The 24,840-nt window shown below is 41.3% G+C and overlaps 1 protein-coding gene across 6 annotated transcripts in view; it reads right to left on the reverse strand.

The window, feature by feature from the left end:
• LOC135920909 (kinetochore protein Spc25-like) overlaps positions 1-24,840 on the reverse strand; it is an 80,467-nt gene that overhangs the window by 40,145 nt on the left and 15,482 nt on the right. For all 6 annotated transcript variants that reach the window (XM_065455181.2, XM_065455183.2, XM_065455182.2 and 3 more), the window contains exons 5-6: positions 5,025-5,123; positions 2,309-2,496 (exon numbers count right to left, since the gene is read on the reverse strand). In XM_065455181.2, the coding sequence (XP_065311253.1) occupies positions 2,309-2,496; positions 5,025-5,123 (287 nt within the window). The remainder of the gene's footprint in view (positions 1-2,308; positions 2,497-5,024; positions 5,124-24,840) is intronic.

The following is a 24,840-nucleotide window of genomic DNA, read 5'->3' on the forward strand; positions in this document are numbered from 1 at the left end:
TTCTAGGAGCACTTTTCCGCCACTTGACGATCAATATATCGGGAGTTGCTGCTATTTTTGTTCGATGTAAGCGTAACTGCTGCTATATATACTCATTGTAACTATACCGTGTTCAGAATTGTTCGATATAAAAAATAATTCAATGTAAACGGGTTCTATATAGTCGGGTTCGACTGTAGAGCACCTTGAGAAACCTCTCAGTAAGTTGTTTCCAACACGATATATCTCACATGGTCCTTTTTTCCGCGTTCCAAAGAATGCTCACGAAATATTAAAAAATACCATGTAAAGGGGCACTTGCGCACTATTATTGTGCCACCCTCAAGCGTGCAATGGATGAACAAGGTCAGCTGCAGCGAGACTGGCCCACGACAAGGTGTTGTGCCTGGTGTAGGTATTTGGGTATGCGGCTCTTATCGCGTGGTGGTGCAAACGTATGCTGCTGGCCTAGTGTTGCCGACCTTGTTCACCCATTGCACGCTTGAGAGCAGCACAATAACGGTGTGCAAGCACCCCGTCACATAGTATTTTTTCATATTTCGCGGGCTTTTTTTGGAATGCAGAAAGAAGGACCACGTGAGATATATAGTGTTGGAAACAATTTATTGAGAGGTTTCTCAAGGTGCTCTACAACATTGCATTGAGTCTGCAGCAAATACTTAAAAAGTTGATTAATTAAACATAACTATTACATTAGTTAAGGGGAAAATAAAAAATAGCCTGAGTAACTCTACGCCAGCGCCAACATTATGCATTTGGTTCAACTCACGTCCAGAGTGCCATTCATTTTTAAAACTTTGGCTCAAGTTATGTGACATGACCTGTATATGGCAGCACACTGCAGGCTATTTTCTCGTTGTTTTGGGCTTCGCACATTAGATGGACACACTTGCCCACAGTTTCAACAGGAGTTGATAGCAAAACAGTGGATATCTTCTCACTCGCCAGACTCTCCACTTCTGTTGCAGACATTGCAACCCGAGTACCAGGTTAAAAAAAAGCATGCAGGCTTCTGAGTGGGCTCATTTCACTGCGAATCCATTGATAAGAATCTTCACCTATCTGTCTTGCAGTGTGTGAGGCATAGGAAGCATACTGCACGCTTTTAAGGCTAAGCCCAATGAGAGCGGCCTTGTGCGCAACGGCGACGAGTGACGGCTTTGAGCGACAAAACGGGCCATCGCTTGAACAGATCGCTTGGTCTTGTCGCTCGTTCGCTCGGTTCTGGAATTCTAGAATTCGTCGCTCGTCATCTGGAAGTGCTATGAGCGACTAACCAATAGCGCGAAGCCAGAACTGGCTATACATCACTCAAAACTAATAATTGTCGCACGAAACAAGCAAATGATTGAATTTTTATAAGCGCAAGGATAAGAACCTACTGCAACACCTTCAGAAATATTTTATGCTGCTTTTTACAGTAGAATACATCAACTTAAATTAATAAAGCACGCGTCACACTAGTTTTGGCACAGATATTGCTGCTGTCATACTGGCAACACCAGGGGGGACGTCACTCAAAATCGTCACTCACATGGGGCATGACTTGTAGGCGACGAGCGAACGCGACAGCAATCTCTATCGCATCACTTCTCACTGTTGGGTGCAAGATTGCTTGCATGGGGTTTATACTTTAATGAGCGATAACTCAAACATGCTGCCATTCTCTGCTGTAGGCGGCGCGAAGTGAGCGTCATGTTTCGCTTTGGTGGAATTTCATTTTGGTGTTGCCCACCAGCTCGATTTCATTTTAGTTTCCCATCGCTGTCTTGAAACAACAATGCGAGTCTTAAGTTTCTCGATCCCACGAGAGTGCATCAGCAGCTTGTGCCGCAACGATTCTCACCGAGTGGGCTTTGGGAAAACTACTCATCAAAATGCACATCCGAAGAAGTTGCCGACCAAGGCCGAATTCGAGGAGTGCGAACATAAGCTTGTCGAAGTTTCAAAAATGACAATGCGCATCTCAGGCCGCTTGGGAGCATCAAGATTGGCGTGCATCGGTGTTTCATAATGCAACACTTCCCTCATTGCTTCACATTATGTAGATGTCAACTACAGTTGAGTCTGCCGAATTTTGGGGGAACTTCAGATCATACACTTTCCTGGTTACTACGTTCTTTCTCACATCTTGCTCTAAAATGCATAACAAGGTTCTACTGTATTTCCTTACATTGCTTGATTGCTAATCACATTATCGACAGTCATTACGAGATAGGTTGTGCCGTAACTATTTCGTTATATTTTGAAAACTGTCACTTTGAGAAGAAACAATTTCAAGATGACGCAGGCGCTATGCATCGCACACCTTGGCCACTGCTTCTTGGTGCTCATCAACAATCTGCGCTGGCTCATCAGAGGGCTCCACTGGATGTGCAAGTAAGAGGTTCTTGAACTGCTGTCGCACATGACGCACAAACTGTAACAGGTTGCAGGTTTGCCTCAGCTCTTTCAGAAGTCCATCCAAGCTGGCTAGGGTCGGCTCACACTCGGACACTGCAACAGACAGCATGTCACTTAACCAGGCACTAGTAGCCTTCAAAGCAGCTTTCTTAGGCAAAGCAAGCATGAGCCAAACAAGAATACGGAGCTTAAGGATCAGTGTGATCATATTTAGCTCCTCGTTCCACATGTCACAACTACCAGCTCAGAAAAGGATGAAGCACAAGACAAACTGTTGTGAAAGCAAGAACAGACCATGTATTTTGTCTGTCCCTATTTTACTGAAAGTGCCAACCATCCGTCCTTTCCATTACACTTCGTTGTGTTGTCCATCATTGTCAGACCACCATCTCACCATAGGGCAAAGGAAAACAACAGGACAATGTCAGGCAAGTATGCCACCTCTAGCCCCAGGCTCCTGGACAATGGCTGTCCAAAATAAAATTAAATTGAAAGCCTTACCACCGCTGGGGATCGAGTCACTGTGGCAATATGAACAGTTGGAAGCTGGGTGTACTGACCTATCGCTCAAGCTTTGTGCTTGGTAGTTTGATGTGCTACACATACCCCTAAGATTGATGGCATGGCAATATGCTTGCACAAGCAGTAGCCACTTTCAGCATTGCTCTCTCTAAGACATCTTTTCGCAGTCTTGGATGTCAGTCAAAAAAATGTAATGTTGTTCATGCCACCACGGTTTCATCATTACATCGTACATGGGACATAATACAGGATTGCAAAAGCTTTGCACAAAGGAATATTTAACAATACAAGATGAGATGTCAAGTACAAAAATGCTCTATCTGTACTCATTTTCCCTGACATCACTCATTAACGAAAGTTTTCCCAGACAATTTTATAACCTTCTCAAGTGCTTAGAATTTCCCTGACATTTCCCAGTTTCCCCAGTTACTAGACATCTCCTCACTGCTTCCTGACACTCCACCATTGGTCAGGTGTCATCACCTTACCAGAAGAGAATTAATTGATTACATGCTCCCTGACACTCTACCATTGGTCAAGTGTCATCACAGCAAGCGAATCAATAGATTAAATGCTCCTCGACACTCTTACATTGGTCAGGCATCATCACACACAAGCGAATTAATTGATTAAATGATTCCTGACACTCCACCATTGGTCAGGTGTCATCACCGCAAGCAAACCAATAGATTAAATCAATGTCTGTCTGTCTCTCTCTTTGCGTGCGTGTGTGTGTCCTTCAAGTGCTCCTGGTGCAGGGTATATACATGAGGGGTTGGTTGTCACGTTTGTGCGAGGTTTTAAATGAATTACTTCAAATGGCTAGTATTGGAGTGGTGTGCAGTGTCAGCGGGCAGATTGTTCCACTCATTCGCTGTTCGAATGAAAAAAGTAGTTATGTGCAGTAATGCTTGCAGGTGGCGGATATACAAATTTAGAATGACTCTAGTGGAGTGAAAGGTGATGAGCAAGAGGGTATTCTAGAAGTGTTCACCTAGTGGACTGTCCATTTCAGCCGCTACTGCCTCATTCTCGCTTGTACCCCACACAGGCCAATCACCACTTCAGCAGCAGCCAAAATGGACAGTCCACTAGCTGGAGACTTACAGAACACCTCCCTGGTATGTTATTGAGCAAGCAATGGGCGAGTGACCAAAGATGCAGTAGAGGCACAAGCGGGCTATTTTCCTGCTTGACTCACGACAAGGGAATTTAGCACAGATGTAAAGAAAGTTGAACAACCGTTGTTGTTGCAAGCAAATTATCTGCATAACAGCAATTTGAAAATTGACTGTTTCACTGAGATGAATCTCTAATTTTGAAAGTAAAGGAACCCCCACTTTCCTTTCTTTCTTTTTTGTCAACTTCTGGCTGTTCTATCAAGATTGTATGCAAATACCACAGCTATTCAAGTTACTCACTTTGAAATTATTCGACACTCTTATTTGCTTCAAAGCAAAACACTGATATTCACACAGTCTAATTGTGTTAAAATAACTGCAGGCATACTTCCAATTACCTGTGAAAAAAATCATTAGCAATGCTATGCTGCTTCTTGTACAAATACCTTCCTGATTTGGGAATGTTTATGTAAACAATGTTGCAGCATATTTATTATACATGCTGGCACTTTGTACAAAGAACAGGTTAGAAATTAGGCAGAAATGTTTCTTAATGCTACAATAACAAGGAACTACTTGAGCAATTCTCATACATCTGACAGTGACCTCCATTCTTAACCAAGTGCTTTTCATTTATGCAAAAAGCACACTTCAAAAAGCACACTAGAATTGCTTCTAATGTTGAAGCTTTTTTGCAACTATGTTTCAGATGTTCATTATGCCACTAGCTGAATAAAATCAGTCGTGGGTTTACTCTGCACAGACAAGCAATTGCAAATGGCAACGAGAAGCTCCGTGACAGGAACGCCCACATCTGCCACGGTGGGCAGCCTTCGCCTGCATCCCTGGAGCATGTCGAGGGTTCCTGTGGAGCCACGTTGTTGGCCGCAGCTGAAAGGCCTTTGGGTGACAGAAAAAGTGAGAAACAAAGGCCACCTTGCCAGATGTCCGTACAAGCAGGTGTCCAGCTACAATTACCTCTGTATTTTCCCTCACTGTCAAGCCCCAGCAGAAGACTGCAGCAGCGCTGAGGCTGGCGTGGGTCCAGTAGTGTCAGGCAGATCCGGTAGCCACGCCCTGCGAATGAACAATTTTGTCTTCAATGCACTCAAGCGGGCACAACATAGTGCACTAAAGCCTAGCACTCATGACAAAGCTACTCTTTCCAATTACGCAAAGGCAGTTCCACAAGAGATCAAGACTGGTCGTACATTTCAGTTTTTAACCTTTTTCATAACTTGATATATCCTTCACAATCAACCGAAAGAACAAAACAAAATATGACTTCCCCAGAAAGCAACCAGTTAGAGGAAAAATTGTGAAACAGTATCAGGTGGAAGGACCGTTTTTACAGAAAGTATTTTCTTAATGTCAGTCATGTTGCAAGCGAAAGAAGGAAACCACAACAATCAAATTTTTTACGTAGCCAGCATAAGTAATGTGGCCAGCATAATTGCCTTCATTAAGCAAAAGTGTACCATTGGTATTAGAGCATTAATTAACTGAAAAGAATATTTCTCCAACGACGCATTATTATTTTTTATTTTCATTTATTTCATACTGCAGATCGTGCTATAGACCCAAGCAGATCAAATACAAAAATTGATAACATAGGGTCAAAGGAGGTAAAAACAAAAAACAAGAACAAAAAAAATCAGCATCACAATGCGTGATCAGTTATGTTGGTGAACTCCACTCTCTAATGCTACGCAGGAAAAAATAAAATTTGCACGTGTCAGTGCGAGCAAAGTGAGGGGTTAGCGAACCAGGTTGATGGTGAAGCAGGTGGTTAGAAACTATACATAGGGTGCAGGATCAAGCGCTAATTCTTTATTTATTAGTAAGAAAAGAAACTCTCGACACATATTTTTTCTTGTTTCAAGGAATTGGATACTGCCATTTTTCATTAGCTCAGATGGTGAATCGAACGGTGAAAATTTTGGTTAAATGAACCTTACTGCTTTCCTTTGAATTCTTTCAAGTTTTTTAATATTGATTTTGGTATATGGATCCCATACCACGCATGCATACTCGAGCTTAGGCCTGATGAATGAATTATAAGCCAATAGTTTAACCCGAGCGGGGGGCTTTCGAAAGTTTATTCCGTAAAAGACATAGTTTGTGAAAGGTGGATGAGCAGATATTTTCAACATGTGAACTCCAGGAAAGATTGTTACACAATGGAAGCTTTATACTTTGCTTTCAAACATCAATTATGGCATTGTTTCCTAGGGAAACATATATTACTGTCATATCTCGTCTATTTAGTACTTGCAAAACCAAGCAAAACGCACTATATCTAACAGCGAGTTTTTCACAAGTGCTAATATCGTCAAGTTCGTCACAACATCATTGTTGTGACGAACTTGTTCAACTATTATCTAATAATTATGTTTTATAAGTTACTTACTAAACAGCTTTCATACGAATTCATTGATTACAGGTACCTCATCAATAATAATAATACCAGGTTCGCATGCAATTCCAATTTTCTACTGTCCATGGTCCATTCAATGGAAAAATGACATCATTCACTGCTATAGAACTGTGGAACGGTTTACCCAACACCACTAAATCTTCATCCTTTTATGCATTTAGTCATGCCATTAAGCTTTTTTACATGTGTAACTAAGTTTACATCATTCATTACACTACATTTGCCATTTGTATGTATTGACAGTTTTTTTTATGCACTACAGGCTTGCATACCGACAACTGTTTTCGTTTAATTTTTATATGTTGCATTTTTTCACGATTATGTTTGTTTCTTTTACCTAGCTTGCTCATCTTTCATACGTCTCTCCGATGCTATTATTAATCAAGGGTCCTGTTGCAGTCTTTGACTTTGGGACCCTCGTCTGTATACTGTCTCTTACTCATTTACTGTATTTAAAGAATAATAAACTGAAACTGAAAAAATAATATTAAATGAAGATTTGATGCCTTGAGAAAGCAAACATTTAAAAGAAGAATCAAACACACCGCATTTTTGAAGTCTCAGCAGCTTCATGATATATTATCGAAGTTGTCTTTTACACCAGAGATTTTTTTTTTAATTGGTCACACCACATGCATAGCTGTTAATGTCACAAAGGAATATGCCTATCTACACTGAACAAGCAGTAAAAGAAAAAATTCTTTAATGTTGTCTACCTCTGTCGGTTTGAAAATGTTGTCATCAAGAAACCAAAGTAAACAAAATACACCCACTCCAGTTTTTAAAATCTCAATAGACAGTAAAGAAGGAACATGGTAAAAAAATGAAATCATAGGCTGCATCATTATCTTTCTCACCAAGTTATAAATTGTCAAAGTTTTTCTTTACTAAGTATGCTTTAAAATACAGAAAAAAGGGTAAGTCATCTAAATCGTCTTCTAGATCATTTTCAGGTTCCAATAAAGTGAATGGGATGTATTATTCAAGATATAATCAGACCTGCAAACTTTAATATTCGAGTACTACTTCGGTCGAAGCCTAAAAATACTACATTTTGGTAAGAAATACTAAAAATTTATTTAGTGTTTAAGATGTGAACCAGTTATCAAAATAAGTTACAGCTTTTGTTCTGTCGCAACGCTGTAAACAGGCACACTCCTCTATATTCACAGCTAGAATAATCTGCATTACAGACGGAGATCTTTGTAAAGTTTATTCGTGAAATATTCATGTAACAGAACCGAAAAATATGGTTGCATTAAACATGGATTCAGCAGAGTGAGTGGCATTGCTGTGGGTATGCGTCCAAATAATCGAGCAGATCCATAAAATTTGTCTCTGAAAATCGGTCGGCAGATGTGTTTGCATTTTTTGAAATAGATTCTGTCCCATGTCCTAAGCTGCATTCAAATAAAAAATTGTATAACCACTAACACCTATACGACAATCATAAACAAGTTCTAAAGTCCGGGCATTTCACAATGAAATCATAAAAGTTGGCAGCTAAGTATCATTGATTTCAAATATACTTGGACCTTGAGATAGCAAATTTTTTATTGTTCATATGACGTCAGCCAGTGATAGGTCCCCAAGGTCTGGCTATTAGCGATACAGAACTACAGATAAGTTCACTTTGATACCATTGATAGTGTAGAAAAGACTACCAATAGCACTATTCATAGTGTAACAATAGTTCACTGTTGACAGTGCTATCGATAGTTTGCAAAATTCTTCGCTAGTGATATTACTTGAACCTTTGCGATAACTGATTGTCGATAACACACAGTTCATGCAACTAGGAACAGCTTTTTGGCAAGTGAATTAAGTTATTTTTCTCCATTGTGAAAAGCCTAACTATAGTCATTGGAGCACTGCACGAGCCTGCACACCCCAAGGCCTGGTCCAGGAGCCAATGGGCACAGGCTTCAAGTTACGGCAAACCCATGCAGTGCTCAGTCATACCCAAGCTAACTAGTGTTGCACCAGACTCAAAAAGCATTTTGTTTTTATACCTTTTGAATCTTAAACTTAAAAGGAAAAAAAAGTAAGGGTTGTGTGATTTTTGCACATTTTGAGCCGTTTCCTTTCACACAGACAACTTCATGTGTGAGGCAGGCACTGTGGTGGAAAAACACAAGCAGGTCTATTTTCTTGCCCTTGAGTCGGCCCCTCTGAAATTCTCTGTTCAGAAGCTGAGAACATGCGTTCTGCTGGTATAAATGTGGCTGATTCGAATACACAGGTACTTCAGAGTCATTCCAGAGAGTGGCATTGAGCTTTGGCTGCACCTCCAAAACTCTAATAAGTTGCTTTTCCTTTCCTGTGGCTGCTATGAACCACAAACTATGCATTGGAGACAACGGTTATGGGCATAACTGTATTGCATAATTTTTTGTATTCTCAATCACGAACCAATATTGCCACCGGGAAATTGCACCTAACGAGGTCGTACGAACAAGGTTCTACTTTATTCGTATCGAACCCAATATTTAAAAATTTTCAGATATGTAGCGTTCTAATTAAATACAAATATTAGAAATATAATATTCGATAATATTCGAAAATTTTTTAATATTCACACACCGCTACTTTTAGCCAATTTCGAACATAAGGTTCACGGTAGGCGCTCTGTACTGAGTAGTTCGGCTGCAACAATCATCCTCCTGTCATTGTCTGTGACAAAAGCAACAGCTTATTTTCAAATACTACACCCCCCCCCCCCCCCTTCCCCCCATCTGAGATGGCTTGGGCCAAATTTTCTCAAAGTTTTCAAAACAGCACACGAAGGGGCAATAACTTCTGATGCCGTCATCAAGTTAATGAGGTCTCTTATTTTTCTTTTTTTTTCCAAGTGCCTCCCGTTTGAAGGAGGAGCCTCTGACAGCCACTTCTCGCCTGCAAAAGAACTTGTCTGCTCTCAATGCCAGAAAAGCATTTTGCCTTTAATATCTTCCAGGCATTGCTCAGCAACTTCTTGATTGAATTTCTTCCTTTTGCAGTCTCACCGGACACACCACAAGCTGCTATGTGGCTGCATCAAGCCTTCACTGCTTTCACTCGGTCCTGGGTCAGGGCAATCTCTTCTGAATCCTGCCCAAAGCTATCTGAATTTAACATTACACAGCAAAGTAGACTATTGAAAGGCTGGCTTGCTTGTGCATCATGTGTCTATTTTCACTAAAGCTCGTCCCTACGTTCGCATTTCATGTGACAGGCTCACAAGAGCGCTTTTTTTATTTTCATGCAGGCCTGAAGACCATTCGAACTTTTGTGTTGCTCCACACTTCCAGACGGCAGGCATCTATTTTGTGCTTGTTGCAAATAACATCAGATGGCACAAGGAGCTGTTGAAGAGTGAATTTGGGAGAATAAACTCACTTGTGTGCAGCAAAGCCCACCTTTTTTAGTGAAAAAAAAAGTTCCACAAATTTTTATCATGGTCTTGCTTCATATGAACACAAGAATCATTTGCACGAAAAAAAGAAGTTCCGTCTTTTTGGCAAGTCTTTTTCATCTTTCTTACCGCCCTATAGGGTAAAAGTTCTAGAGTAGTGTGATCTAATGAAAGTCTAGAAAGCAGGCATCGAGCAGCAGATACATAAAAACGTGTTATACCATGCCAAAGCTCTTTTCCTGTTTTTTTTTTTCCCCCCCCGAACAAAGAAATAAAGCGACAGCCCACTTCGCTCATTTTTTTTTTTTCCAACCTAGGCCGAGCAAGCATAACATACTGGTCTGTAACCGGATATACTGGCACACCACCATCCACGCACAAACGTGGAGCACAAGTTGCAATTTTGTTTTCACAGTTGATATCGCCAGATTAATACAGAACCCTTCGGAACTCCTTATGGCACAGACATCCCAAAATTGAAACGTCGAACACTTGCATGCCTTGCTCAGACTTTGCCAACTTAGATCACATGCTCTGGCGGTGCCCCACGTTACAGCACGACGAAGACGTTACACATCGTCCATGTGGGAGGCTGCCCTACATAGTCCCGATTTTGAAGACTAACTATGGGCAGTTCAACGAGCCTGCGGCGTGGCGGAGAGGCTAGGTCTTCCTGTCCAGACGTGGGAGCAGCCACTACGTGCTAGTGCACATTCTGGTGGACCTTAATAAAGTTTTTCCATCCATCTATTCACTTCGGATCTCGGCATCACAGACATTATACACACACAAATATATATATTTTGCATTAGCAATCAAAACATAAAAGCAATTTCTAACTCTTTTTTCCTTCTCACTTACATATATATACATATATATACACACACACACATATATATACATATACACACACACACACACACACACACACACACACATATATATATATATATATGCATACATACATGCATACATACATACATATATATTGCAACCCTTTCAACTTTGTTAAACTTGTAGTCATATCCTAAAAATTGCTACCTATACAGTATCAGTCATTTCATTTGTATTCCTAGGCCAAATATAAACATGGTGGCTACATTAGTTCACCGATGGCATCGTGGAAGCCAACTTCAAGCACTGTATAGTGCTTGAGAACAGGACGAGAACGAGAGTTCAGTGATTATTTGCAATGCTCTTAATTAAGTCAGAAATGTTATAATCAAGGTGCCGACCATCTCCACCAAATTTGAACTTGGTGTCATGTATAGTTCTTTTAAGACAATGGGAAACGTTACGTAAAATGGTAGTATGAACCTGAAAAATTTGTTTAGGAAATTTTTTACAAAGGCTGTATTTGATGAGCACGATTTAGCTTTGCACACTAATTTGCCATAGTGTTCCCACATTTTCTCTAAGTTTGATCTCGATGGCATATGTAGTTGCAGCGTATACAGTGGGCTATATTTTGTAATGCTCATAAAAGACATCCTTTATCCTCCAGCAGACTCGAATACATAATTTATTGCAGACTGTAATTAGTCCACACACTTTGAACTTTGCCTGTACATCATAGTTACGTCTCAACACGATCAGAGGCGTTAATTAGACCTTTGCCATGAAGCAACCCCCATCCATTCATCAGCGCCTACTAAGAAGTCAACGCAGCATTGACACGTCAACGCAGCATTGACACCGACTGGGCCCACAAAAGGCACCCACCGCTACCTGACAGCCTGAACTAATGATGAAAAGGACCCATGTCAAATGGTACCGAAGGCCGGCGCCGACCATGGACTCCCAGGTTACTATTCTGGTACATATTCCATACCATCGGGCTTCGGAAGCGGGATTACTGCAAGCGTTGTGATAGCATGGGGCTATCAACTGGTGCAGAAGTTGCTTGGTGCAACTGCTTTGGGCGTGGTATCGCAACTGATTTGACAATTGTGATTTGCTGCTAGACAGTCTTTAGATTCCCTAGTCAACTCCGCATTTAATACCGTTGTCTTCCCTAGTCGACTCATCTAGGGAAGACAACAGTATTAAAAGCAGAGATTTTTCGTTTACCAACTGTAAAGGAAGTGCCTCGTTTTGCACACCATGCACACTGGGAAGTCAACTAAGAACCTTGTATGATGCATGGAAACAGGGGGAGGGGGGGGGGGCAATGAGGGTTTAGTAATTGATTTCAAAGCTTCTAATCAAGTTGGGAATGTCAAAAAAATTATGTGGTTTTACGTGCCAAAACCACTTTCTGATTATGAGGCACGCCGTAGTGGAAGACTCCGGAAATTTCGACTACCTGGGGTTCTTTAACGTGCACCTAAATCTAAGTACACGGGTGTTTTCGCATTTCGCCCCCATCGAAATGCGGCCGTCGTGGCCAGGATTCGATCCCGCGACCTCGTGCTCAGCAGCCTAACACCATAGCCACTGAGCAACCACGGCGGGTAAGTTGGGAATGTCAAACTGTTGCCACACACTACACTTAATTCGAACGACATTTCCATTTAATGTTAACTCGATCTCATGTACAGCTATTTCATCACTCTGGGAAGTATTGCAGGTAAATACTATTTCATTCAAATGGTGCATAAATTCCCAGCACACCTGGAGGCACAGCTGTTGGTGTGCCCCGCTCATGTGCCCAGGATTGCCCACCAAACCTGTAATCTACAGCTGCCACCCTGCACCTCACAGCAGTCTACCAATGCTGCCCATTCCTGCAAACTGTGCACACAACATGCTGTGCCTTGGTCAGAAGTCCTGCACTGTTATGCCAGAATGAAAAGTGAATGGAGCAGTTTTTGAAAGAAGGATACTGTTTGACTGTGGCTGCAACAAATTGCTGCATATGTGCTGACAAGGGGTTTATCTAAGTGTCCTGTGTTACAACAATTTCGTTTATTTGCCTTTTTTTTCTGCCCCGCATTCCCTCACACGCAGCCATTATCGCTGAAATTTGCAGCCACTGGGTGTGATGAATGATAAGAACCGAAAATGCAATGGGTCATTAGTAAATATGCATCGTCCGCTCTCACATTCTCAATTATTGCAAGCTAATCGGCATATCATGAATGTGCTAGCAAAGTGCTGCAAGCCTCCGATTTTGTCCAATGCTCATTGCCAGATACCAGCTTGAAAAAAAAAAATTCATTTCTTTGCTATTAGACAGGAGTGAATATCCTAAATTTCACATTCAAATTGAATAAGGTTTGATATTCGGTTCAATAATATGCTATTCGAAATTGTCAAATATTCATTTCCATTCAAATTAAGGAACAACAGTAATACAAATCTCAAAGCGTTGAGGCTAATATTTTGTTTTCTCCACACCATCAGGCCCCACCAGACTGTTTCTTATAAAGTTGGCATTGCCACCTAGACGGGAGCGCAAGTGTTCGACAGTGACATCAGTGCTGCTGCGTGTAAATGCATCTGAGTGTAACAGATGGCAGACTTACGGAAACAGTAACCAACCAATTTCCTACCTCACAACTGCTTGGTGCCGTAAAATTGGTTATGGCTATTCGTGTCATCTTTTCATGAGATGTCTAAAGTGGACTTTTCATGCCAATGCATCTGAGTGTAACAGAATGCTGACTTACCAAAACGGCGACTGACTTGTTTCTTATCTCATAGCTCCTTGGTGTAGTAAAATTTGACATGGCCATTTGTTTCATATTCTCATGACAAGCCTAAAGTGAATTTTTTGCAGTGAGGTGAGGAAGAAACCCACAAAGTTGTATGCAATGCATAATGCACATTATTGGCATTGCTGATTTCACTAATGGTCATTTCCCCTAATTTGTATTTTTACCATCTGCTGCACCATGGTGCACCAAAAAGTAATCGTGAAGAGCACAACAAAAAAGAGGAAGAATTGTTAAAAGAGATGGCTTATGGTCAGGTTGTGCAAATTCACTCGTAAGCCTTGCAGCAGCAAACAAGCTTTCCGTTGCGTGTGTGCTTTACGATCTAACAGGCAAGCTTGATGAGTCGGTGCATCCCACTGCCAGGTAGCCAGACAGATGCCACATCTTTACATGAGCAGCTGCTGCCAGTAACGCACGCGAGTATTAATCTTGGTCACTTGATCACATTGAAGCAACAGTTGGGTTCGAAAAGCAACAATGCAACGTCCAAACTTTTCAGCATCTTTGTTAGTGCAGGAGACGGGCCAAAAGTCAAAAGTCAAGGACATTGTTGAGTTTCAACGAAAGACAGGAAAATGACAAAAGGTCTTAGCCGTTTTACATTGCTGTCAGGCAAAAAGCTACAATAGCTATGTACTCCTGCCCACTAAAGTTTTAACATAAAAATTATAAAAAACCTCAAATTTTTTATTTATTTCGTGCTTCAAGCATTTCAACCCCAACTCAATAGTCCATTTTGTGCCCGAGTTTGGTGCCTGTGCAGTGTACCTGCGGCAGGCACCTAGGCCACAAAAGATGAGCTTTCTCTGCTTCCGAACTGCAAGATCTTCTTTGGACAAGCGTGCTCAAGATTATCTGGCTACACTACCACTTATGACACGGTGCAAGTAGATAGCATCTCAAGAGATCAAGTAAAACCTTGCAGCACATTTCAATCGCCATTCATTTAGGCTCTATGAAATGCGTGATCATGCCATGATGACGTCCAAATAATAGGACAGTCACTGTATACAAAGACCACTCACAAAGGAATATAACTTAACGAAATTGTGCAAAAGGCCTTCTTCGAAAAATTCTAAGACCACTCGTGATAAATCTACACATGAGAGGAGAACCTGCCTGTTCATACCAAAATATAATTTATTTTTTGTTATATGTTAATATGAATGCCAAATAATTATTCTATGCCAAACACCCTAGGTGGGAACTCGATTCTCTCCAATTTCTATTTCTGAATTTGTGGCCCATTACTAAACTTACGGAAGTGCAATTCTGAATCATGTTTTATAAATAAACAAACAAACAAAATTGTCTGTTGAGCATCATTTGAATTTCACAACAAAAGGCAAGACATGGTGCTAAAGGAAAAATAGAAAAAAAACTGATGGTTAATCTCAGGAGTACGGAAACATTCCATGAGCAATTTGGAGAAATTTCTCTTTGATATGCACCTCCTATTACTGGCTTTCATATTTTTGCTATATTCATTGACAAAATAATATGTGTTATTTGAGGTAGGTTTGGGTTTTAAAAGAAATTTTAGCTTTGTTCACTGTCCTTTTATGATCTGATAATGGTAGTCTGCTGCTTCTGTAGCAGCAGCTTAATTTAAACACAAAAGACTGGTTGAAAGTGCTTTCATGTGCAACCAACGCGAAATGCAGGTGAACAAAGTCCCCAGTTTGAGGAAATGGCACTTTTGCTGCGTGTTGAGATGAATATTGCACATTCTTATGCTCCATATAGAAACACAAAGGATAGCGCATTTTACAGCAAGGCATGTAATAATTTGCTTGGCAAAGTTTGATCGGAGTGTGTTCATAAGGCAAAGCTTTTTTTTTTTTTTGCCACCCTCCCGGCGGTGTGGTATGATTAGTCAGTTTCTCGCCGAGCATATTTGTGGATATGTATACATGGCTATATATATAAATAGCTATACGTATGCATACATAGCTAGAAAAAAAAAAGGTCATACTTTCCGTCCATTTGTTTCTTCTACATTTGCACTTACATTCGTTTTCGCAGGTTTCCATTTGTACTCCTGTAGATCACCAGCATGCATTCGCAATGGTGAAAAGTTGTCAGTATGCCTGTGTGGTTTACGTAGCCGAGTTTGCGGCTGCCTGCACACGTGAGATTTCAGAACTACAAGGCCAGAACTGTTTAGAAATCATTCTATATCATCTATCGCGAATAAATCAAAGAAGCTTTTAGGCACATAGGGCCCTCTGGGCTGTACTTGTCGGCAATAAGGTAGCCTTGCTGCCTACGAGACTATCTGACTGAGCTACATCGAATCTGGTAAGCGCACTGGTAAGCGCTCCGACCCATCGAACTATCACCCGATCTCACTTACAGGTATTGCCTGTAAACTTTTAGAACACGTCATTCATTCCCAAATAGCGTCCTACCTCGAAAGAAATTTTTTTTTTTAGCAAACAACATGGCTTTCGTCCAGGCTTATCATGCAAAACACAACTTTTTGAATTCACCACAGATCTCCACCTAAACTTAGATTCTTCATTTCAGACTGACGTAATTTACTTAGATTTTTCAAAGGCTTTCGATCGCATCCCTCATCACCGACTAGTGTCCAAACTTTCATGCCTTCACCTCAACCCACTAATCCTATCATGAATCATTTGCTTCCTGACAGATCGCCTCCAGTTCAACTGTGTTGGCGGTCGCTGTTCAGATACTACCAAAGTAATATCCGGTGTACCACAAGGATCCGCCCTCAGCCCACTCCTTTTTCTAATATACATTAACGACCTCCCAACAGACATATCATCCACAATACGTCTATTTGCCGATGACTGTGTTATTTACCGTCGTGTCACTACTAACACTGACCAATCCATTCTGCAAAATGACCTAAATTCTATTGACAAGTGGTGCTCATGCTGGATGATGGAACTAAACGTCTCCAAATGCAAGTTAATGCATGTATCACGTAAACGCTCTACATCCAAATTTCTATACTCCTTGGGCTCTATGAATTTATCTGAGGTCACAAACTCACTAAAACGCCTTGAAAACAAAAAGAAGCGTCTTTTTCGTTCAGCCAAGTTGCGGCCTAGTCAGAACGCTTGGGACAAGTATTATGCAGCGGAAAAAACTTACCTACAAAATGTGCGAGAAGCCAAGCACTCTTTCTTTCATTATGACCTGCCAAACATGTTGTCTACTAACCCCCGTAGGTTCTGGCAAGTCATTAATCCCCAGAATACACGCACAATTTCCCTCACCGATGCATCAGGTGAAACTATCCGTGAATCCGAATGCGCCAACATTTTTAACGCAGCGTTTTCATCCGCGTTTACTAATGAAATCGATCCGGTTGTTTCTTCAAACCTCGCAATTATTCAGGATACAATGCCTTCGCTTGTATTTTCTTCAGAAGGGATTTTGTCCCTAATAGAAAACTTAAAGCTTTCATCCTCTGCTGGCATTGACAACATCAACGCTAAGATTCTGCAGAACACCAAAGATACATGTTCATCCCTGTTGTGCATGTTATTCACTCAGTCACTCCTCACAGGCCAACTGCCCAAAGAATGGAAACAAGGGAAGGTCGTTCCAGTCCACAAATCAGGTAACAAGAACTCGCCTCTAAATTACCGTCCCATTTCTCTAACTAGTATTCCCTGCAAAATCATGGAACACGTCATCTATACTCACATCATGACATTTCTCGACTCGAATAACTTTTTCAATCCTGCCCAGCACGGGTTTCGCCGTGGTTACTCCTGCGAGACTCAGCTTGCCGCTTTCTTACACGATCTGCACTCTAACCTTGATTGTAATCTTCAGTCTGACGTAATATTTTTAGATTTTGCTAAAGCCTTTGACAAAGTGCCCCATAAACGCCTTCTTATAAAGCTTTCCCGCTTAAATTTTGACCCTAATATACTAAAGTGGATTGAAGAATTCTTGACTAATCGTTCACAATTCGTCACCATTAATAATAGGAATTCTAATTCAGTCTCTGTAACTTCAGGCGTCCCACAAGGATCCGTGCTGGGCCCGCTACTTTTCCTAATATACATAAATGATTTACCATTAAACGTAACATCTAGCATACGTATGTTCGCGGATGACTGTGTGATATATCGTGTTATTAATTCCACCGCTGACCAATCTTCTCTTCAAAGTGATCTTGATGCAGTCCAGGACTGGTGTAACGAGTGGCTAATGGAACTTAACCCGCGTAAGTGTAAATATTTGTTCATTCACCGTCGCCGTAATTCCCTCCTATTTCCTTATGTAATATCTGAAGTTCCGGTAGAACTAGTTCATTCATACAAGTATTTAGGAGTAACAATTTCGAGCGATCTTTCCTGGAATCCTCATGTTACTAACCTAATATCATCCGCGAACAGGACTTTAGGATTTTTAAAACGCCATCTGCATCACGCTCCTCAACATGTAAAATTGTTAGCCTACAAATCATTTGTCAGGTCAAAACTAGAATTTGCATCGCCTATTTGGAATCCTCATCAGGCATACCTAATTAATGATCTTGAATCTGTACAAAATCGCGCCGCTCGTTTCATCCACTCATCATATTCCTTTGACATCAGCGTTTCCTCCTTAAAAACTGCATCCGCATTATCCCCCTTATCGCTCCGTCGTCGCATTGCCAGCCTAGCTTTATTTCACAAATTCTTTCATAGCCATATGCGCATCCCACCTTATATCCTTCCTCCTACACGCATATCTCACCGCACCAGCCATCAGCTACAGGTTGCCCGTCCACGCGCACGCACTGTCACGTTTTCAAATTCTTTTTTTCTTCGCACAGCTGCAGACTGGAACGGCCTTCCTAACGACGTTGCTGTCATTATGTGCCCATCCAAGTTCACCGAAAATGTAAAAAACTTCCTGTTATTGTGACTATGTATTTTTATTCTTGCCACCCCTTATGTAACGCTCCATTTATTGGAGCCTTTAAGGTAATAAAATGAAATGAAATGAAATGAAACAGTTACGGCTACCTTGGTGTTACCATCACTAACAAACTAAATTGGTCGAACCACATTCAACAAATAACAGCCGATGCTTCAAGATCCCTTAAAAATATTAAAAGATCCCTATCCTTGTCTCCTTCGTCGATTCGTAAACTAGCATATGAAATTTTCATCCGTACCAAATTAGAATACGCGTCTACAATTTGGAATCCACATCAAAAGCACTTGATTGACACTTTAGAAGCTACGCAAAATCTGGCCTCCCGCTTTATCTTATCGAATTATGACAACACCATCAGCGTTACTAATTTAAAGTTATCTATTGGTCTACCCCTTTCAGCATCAAGACGCATAATTTCGCAACTCTGCCTATTCCATATATTGTACTATAACTCTCCTGACCTTCGTTCCTCACTTTTATTTCCACCCATTCGCTCATCACATCGTCTATTCAATTCTTTATGTATCCAACGCCTTCATGGTTCTACAAACGCTTATGACAAATCCTTCCTTCCCTCTGCAATAGAACAATGGAACTCGCTCCCGGTATCCATTGTTGTAGAGCAAAACCCTTCCAAATTTCGAGTTTCTAACCACCCATATTTGCAACTAATTATGCAAAAATCTGTTCTGTTTAGTGTCTTTCAAGTTGTTGCCTTTTTTTGCTTTGTACATGATTATTCATTCGATGTTTGTATTATTGTGTTGCCTCCCCCTTATGTAATGCTCCACATGGGGCCCTTAAGGGAATAATAAATGATGATGATGATGATGATGATGATGAATGCTCGGTTGCCATAGTCGGAACTTCGAATCCTTCCATGAGGTTTTTTTTTTCCTCTCTCTTTAATTTGATGCTGGTGAGCTTGAAATTCACCTCCTCCAGTTCACAACATCTGCAGGCTTCGGCTTCGAGTGATGCCTGACACCCCAAAACGTGCCGAGAGCGAGTGGGGCCGTACTAATCCAGGTACAAGTAAATTAGGAAGGCCCACTAAGCTTCAACAAAGACACTCCCTCCCCAGAATAGAAATTAGCCTCCCTTGTGCAGTATTCGGTCATCATCATCATCATCATCATCATCATCAGCCTGGTTACGCCCACTGCAGGGCAAAGGCCTCTCCCATACTTCTCCAACAACCCCGGTCAACGAATTCGGTCACTACCTCCCAAATGATTCCTACAATTAACCCATGGCCCTCAGTCCCCAGCAGCTGTGAAGCATGTGGAGCACCTGACCAAGGCGGCGGCCAGACCTATAACGCAGCAGAGGGTGCTAAGAATCTCTGGGTCGAGACAGGCCACCAATGGAAACTGAGCCTGTCAACCTTTAATTGCTGAATCCTGTCGAGTGAGGCTAGCTTAGCAGGACTCTTTGGGGAACTATCAGACATTGTTTGGGATATCATCGGCCTTAGTGAGATTAGAAGAACTGGTGAGGCTTATACATTGCTGAATAACGGACATGTCCTCTGCTATGGACGTCAGACTCTGGAGTTTTGCAAGACGTGCAGTGCCACCTGCCATTGCAAAGAGGCAGTAATTGAGTAGTGCAAAGCCCGATTCCCTTGCTATGTTGCCTATGCAGCTAGCGGCTGCGAAAGAACGATTTAACTAGGTTTTGTTCCATATTGCGAGTGTTTTGCGCATTTAACACCCAGACAGAGAGCTATGAATTTCTACGCTAGTCGGACGCGCCGCCGAACTGCCATAAAGCGCTTCCTGGCTCACTCTTCAGACTGATAGCGGAAACAACGGCGACCGCGATAGCTCCGCGCGCAACGAAGAAACGCCGCGATCAACAACGTTCAGTTTTACCGATTTCCATCGCGATTGTATGGAGGGAAAGGCGACAGCGCTAGATGTGGGCCGTTCAACCTGTTGGGTAATCGGATTACTTGCATTCCTCACAACACAGCGGCTCGCATGAGAAAGTGCGATAATTTTGTTTTTCTGTAATTGTGCTGCGTAGCCCTGATGGTGGACCATGGTAACCAGGCGAAAACTCAAGAATCTGCAGCCACCACTTCGCTGGTAACAGAAAAAACAACGTTGCGAACCATCCTGCTTATGTGCTATCAATATCTCCACCTTTTAACAAACATCCGCCTCCGCTTGGCTCAACAAGTGGAACAGAGAGATTTGGCAAGTCAGCTTAACCAAACATTTTGGTTCGTTTATGAATTCAAAATCCTGTTCTAGAGCATCGTTGTATCGCGAGCTCATTTCTACTTTTGGTATTTTGTATGTCCTGCGCCAATACAACAAGCACGCTTCGCAATGTGCTGAGCCTGCTCGACTGCGTTTTTCAAATGTGAGCAATAAAGTTTCTGCAGGAGCACTGGACGAGTAATTGCGAAGTAATGCACGTGTGTAAAGAAAAAAAAATGTCGCATTTATTTATATTTATTTGTCCGCGCTTGTTGCTCGAAGCGTCTGCGAAAAGTTCAAATTAAGGTACTGAACGATGCTGTAGCTCCTGCAAGAAAGAAAGATACAGCGCGTAGGCACTGTAGGAAGCTTACTTTCGTTATGATCACACGCTCTTTGCTGCCTTGGAAAACGTTTTCTGTTTGCTGCCCTGGAAAAAGCTATGAAAGGATTTACTCTCTGTAAATAATTCCGAGACAAAAACATTACGATAAAATACATAAATATATAGGAGATACTTTAGTCTTGTGTTCAGAACATTTTCAATATGAACCAATTTGAAATGCTTAGATTTTTATGCTGATATGCCTATAAACAAATCTGATGCTCTTTGTACTTGCGAGTTGCAGCACGCCGAAATCAGAATCAGATCAGAATTCACTTTATTTCCAACACACTAGTTGGGGGCCCCCAGGCAAAAAGCTGTCGCAGACAGCTTGACGGGACCTGGGGGCCTACAGAGAGCAGCAGGCAGTGGATTTCACAAATTCGAACAATTGTAAACACATACAGACATTATGAAGAAGAAATAAACTTGTTTCATACAGATGCAGCATACAGATTATGACATTGCAGCATACAGATGCAGCATACAGATACAGACATTATGAAGAAGAAGAAATGAACTTATTTCATACAGATGCAGCATACAAGGTGGACACCATCACACAATGCATAAACAGTGCAGGAAATGTAGCAGCCAGGGGAAAAGAGAAAAAGTTTATTGCTTCATCAGGTAATCACGCACCTCCGATTTAAATGTGTCGAATGAGGCACTGAAATTAATGTCATTTTTTAAGAGGTTGTATAGTGTTGGTATGCAGTAATCCAGCCTAGATCTACCGTAATTTGTACGTGTACGCGGCACTGGTGTTAGCCTGTTACGTATGCTGTAGTCATACGAAGAATGTCCTGTATAGTGTGGGAGTTTATTTTTATACATATAGAGAGATAGTTTATAGTCATATAACTTAGACGCTTTAAGCATATTATGTTTAATGAACAGGGGACCAGTGGGTAATAGGCTGGGGTGTTCATTAAAGTTCTCAGAGATTCTTAATACCTTCTTTTGGAGCCGCTCCAGTTTGTTATAGTTGGTGGTTGTTGTAGTGCCCCAAACTAAAGTGCAATATGAAAGACGTGAGTAAAAATTAGCATATATATTGCATTCTTTAGTCTAATTGGAATTAGTTCCCTCAGTCTGTAGAGGCAACCAACTGCTTTGCCTAATTCAATCGTGAGCTTAGTAACGTGCATGTTCCAAGACATTGTTTCTTCGAACCAAACCCCCAAAAACTTTTCAGATGTAACGCGTTGTAGGGCCATTCCTTGAAAGTTTAGGGTGAGTTCGAAATCGCTTTGTTTGTTGAGAGGTTTAAAAATAATATATTTAGTTTATTTAATATTTAAGGTTAATCTGTTAGAGTTCAACCACTGTTCATGGTTAATTAGGTAATTGTTTATTGTTGTGTTTAGGTGGGCTAAAGTTGATGCGGAAAAGAAAATATTAGTATCATCAGCATACATGACCAGTTTGGGAGAATTAGGCACATCACATAAGTCATTGATATAAAGTATAAACAATAAGGGCCCTAGAATCGACCCCTGAGGCACTCCATGTTTTACCACAGTAGTCGGTGATGACAAGCCATCGACTTTCACACACTGCTTTCTATTGTAAAGATAGTTCTTTACGAGATCATGGGCGATGCCACGTATGCCATAGTCATGTAGTTTTGACAGCAGAATATTATGATTTACACAATCAAATGCTTTTTTTAAATCAATGAACATTCCCACACTAAAAAGTCTGTTTTCTATGTTGCTAAGAATTTCATTCTTGATTAGTAATAGCGCCATTTCGGTAGATTTCCCTTTCTGGAAGCCGTATTGTGAATCATTCACAATGCGGTATTTAGTGTGAAAGTTTTCGAGCCGTGTATGAATGACATTCTCAAAAACTTTGGACAAGATGGGCAGAACAGATATTGGTCGGTAGTTTGCTATATCACTGACGGCTCCACCTTTGTGAACAGGGGTTATACGTGCCAGTTTAAGGTCAGAGGGAAATATACCAGTCTCTAAAATTTGATTAATTATGAATGTCAGCGGTAAGGCTATAACAGACGCCACATGCTTAATAGGGACAGCACTCAGGCCATCCAACCCGGCGGCAACGTTGTTTTTAATTCTGGAAATGAAATTTGTGACTTGTGCAGTAACCAGGGAAAGAATAATTGAATTAGCCAGTATTGTACGTGCAAACTGTGGCGTTTTAGTACAATCACTATGGCTATTCGGAGACACGTAGTCGCCAACGTTGGAAAAAAATTCGTTCATTTCTGTTAGGGCGTCTTCATCCGTCTTGCCTTGAGCAAAAGCTGCAATATTAATTGAGCACTGAACCTTAGAGTTATTAGACAAATTATGGATTTCCTGCCATAATTTTCTTGGACTGTTGTATATTTTAGCAAACAGGGACTGATAGAAGGAGATCTTAGCCTTTTTTAAATCAGCGTTTAATTTATTACGATATGATTTGAATTCTGCGAGCAAGGCAGCATCACGTGATTGAACGAATCTATGGTACATTTTGTTTTTGGCTTTTATTCTTTTATGCAAGCAGTTTGTAATACAAGCCTTGCGTATTCTTTTGCTTCGTTTTGTGTTATGTATCAAAGGGAAATGTTTTTCATAGCAGGCTATGATTTTCTTGAGAAAGATACAGTAGGCCTGATCGGGATCACTTTCGGCGTAAACATTGTCCCATACTATTATTCCAGTATCAGAATAAAAATTGTTGAGCGAAACAGAGTTAATGTCGCGATAACTTGGGTTGTTATTTTTGTGCTTTTTGGGAGCTACTGGTATAAACGTGAAAATCGGGAGATGATCACTGATATCAAGGGAAAAAACACCTGTTAAGTACTGGTCGCAAGGAAGGCTAGCGATACTGATATCAAGAAGTGTGGCGCTAGTTCCAGTAATACGCGTGGGTAACGTAATCAGATTTGCGCAGGCAAAAGTACGAAGGATGTTTTGAAAATGTTCACTGGATGCGTCACCACTGAGCATACTGATGTTCACATCGCCCATTACTAAAAAGGATGTGCGCATTGAGTGTAGACTACGCAGCAAAGCTTCCATGAACTCAAAGAATTCGGACTTAAGTCCTAATGGTGGTCTATAAACTGCTGCAATAACAATATTCGTAAGTCTCACTACTAGACACTCTACATTGGCTGTAATACAAGTTAGTTCATCAACAACATCACAAGCAATACAATTTTTGATGTACAGAGATATACCTCCTCCACGGTTAGTGGAGGAGGTATAATAACACTTGAGACTTTATTTTATATTGTACACGTACGTCGCCCTGCTGAGCTTCCTTCCCGAAGCGTGGATGGGTGGAAGAAGCTTTCCAGGTCCTTGATTTTTAGGAAACCGTGCCTCGACACAAACAAAAGAGAAGGGTCCATTGTGGCCTATGCACCTTCGCTTGCGGACAGCTCTCCTTGCACTACTCAGTTAGTGCCAAGGCTGCGATGGGGGCGCTGGTGACGGGTTTTTCCGCGCGCCGCCTGGGCAGAGTCTGAGGTCTATAGAGGTCTCCCACATAAGAAGCAATACAAGGTAGGATTCCCAATTCATAAGGCCATAGGGGGCAACATTGATGAATTGTACAGCATTCATGAGAGGGTAGCTGTAGTCGTAATCAAACTTAATAAGAGGTATAAATTAAAGGTAGTACAAGCCTACGCTCCAACATCCAGTCACGATGATGAAGCAGATCAGTTTTATGAGGATGAATTAGCATGAGAAAAGTGCAAATAAAGCATACTGTAGTAATGGGATCATAGGTTAGTGAGGGCTAGGATTCACCTCAATTTGTAGAGAGACA

This window comes from Dermacentor albipictus, chromosome 1 (assembly GCF_038994185.2).
Source record: "Dermacentor albipictus isolate Rhodes 1998 colony chromosome 1, USDA_Dalb.pri_finalv2, whole genome shotgun sequence".
Taxonomy (NCBI): Eukaryota; Metazoa; Arthropoda; class Arachnida; order Ixodida; family Ixodidae; genus Dermacentor; species Dermacentor albipictus.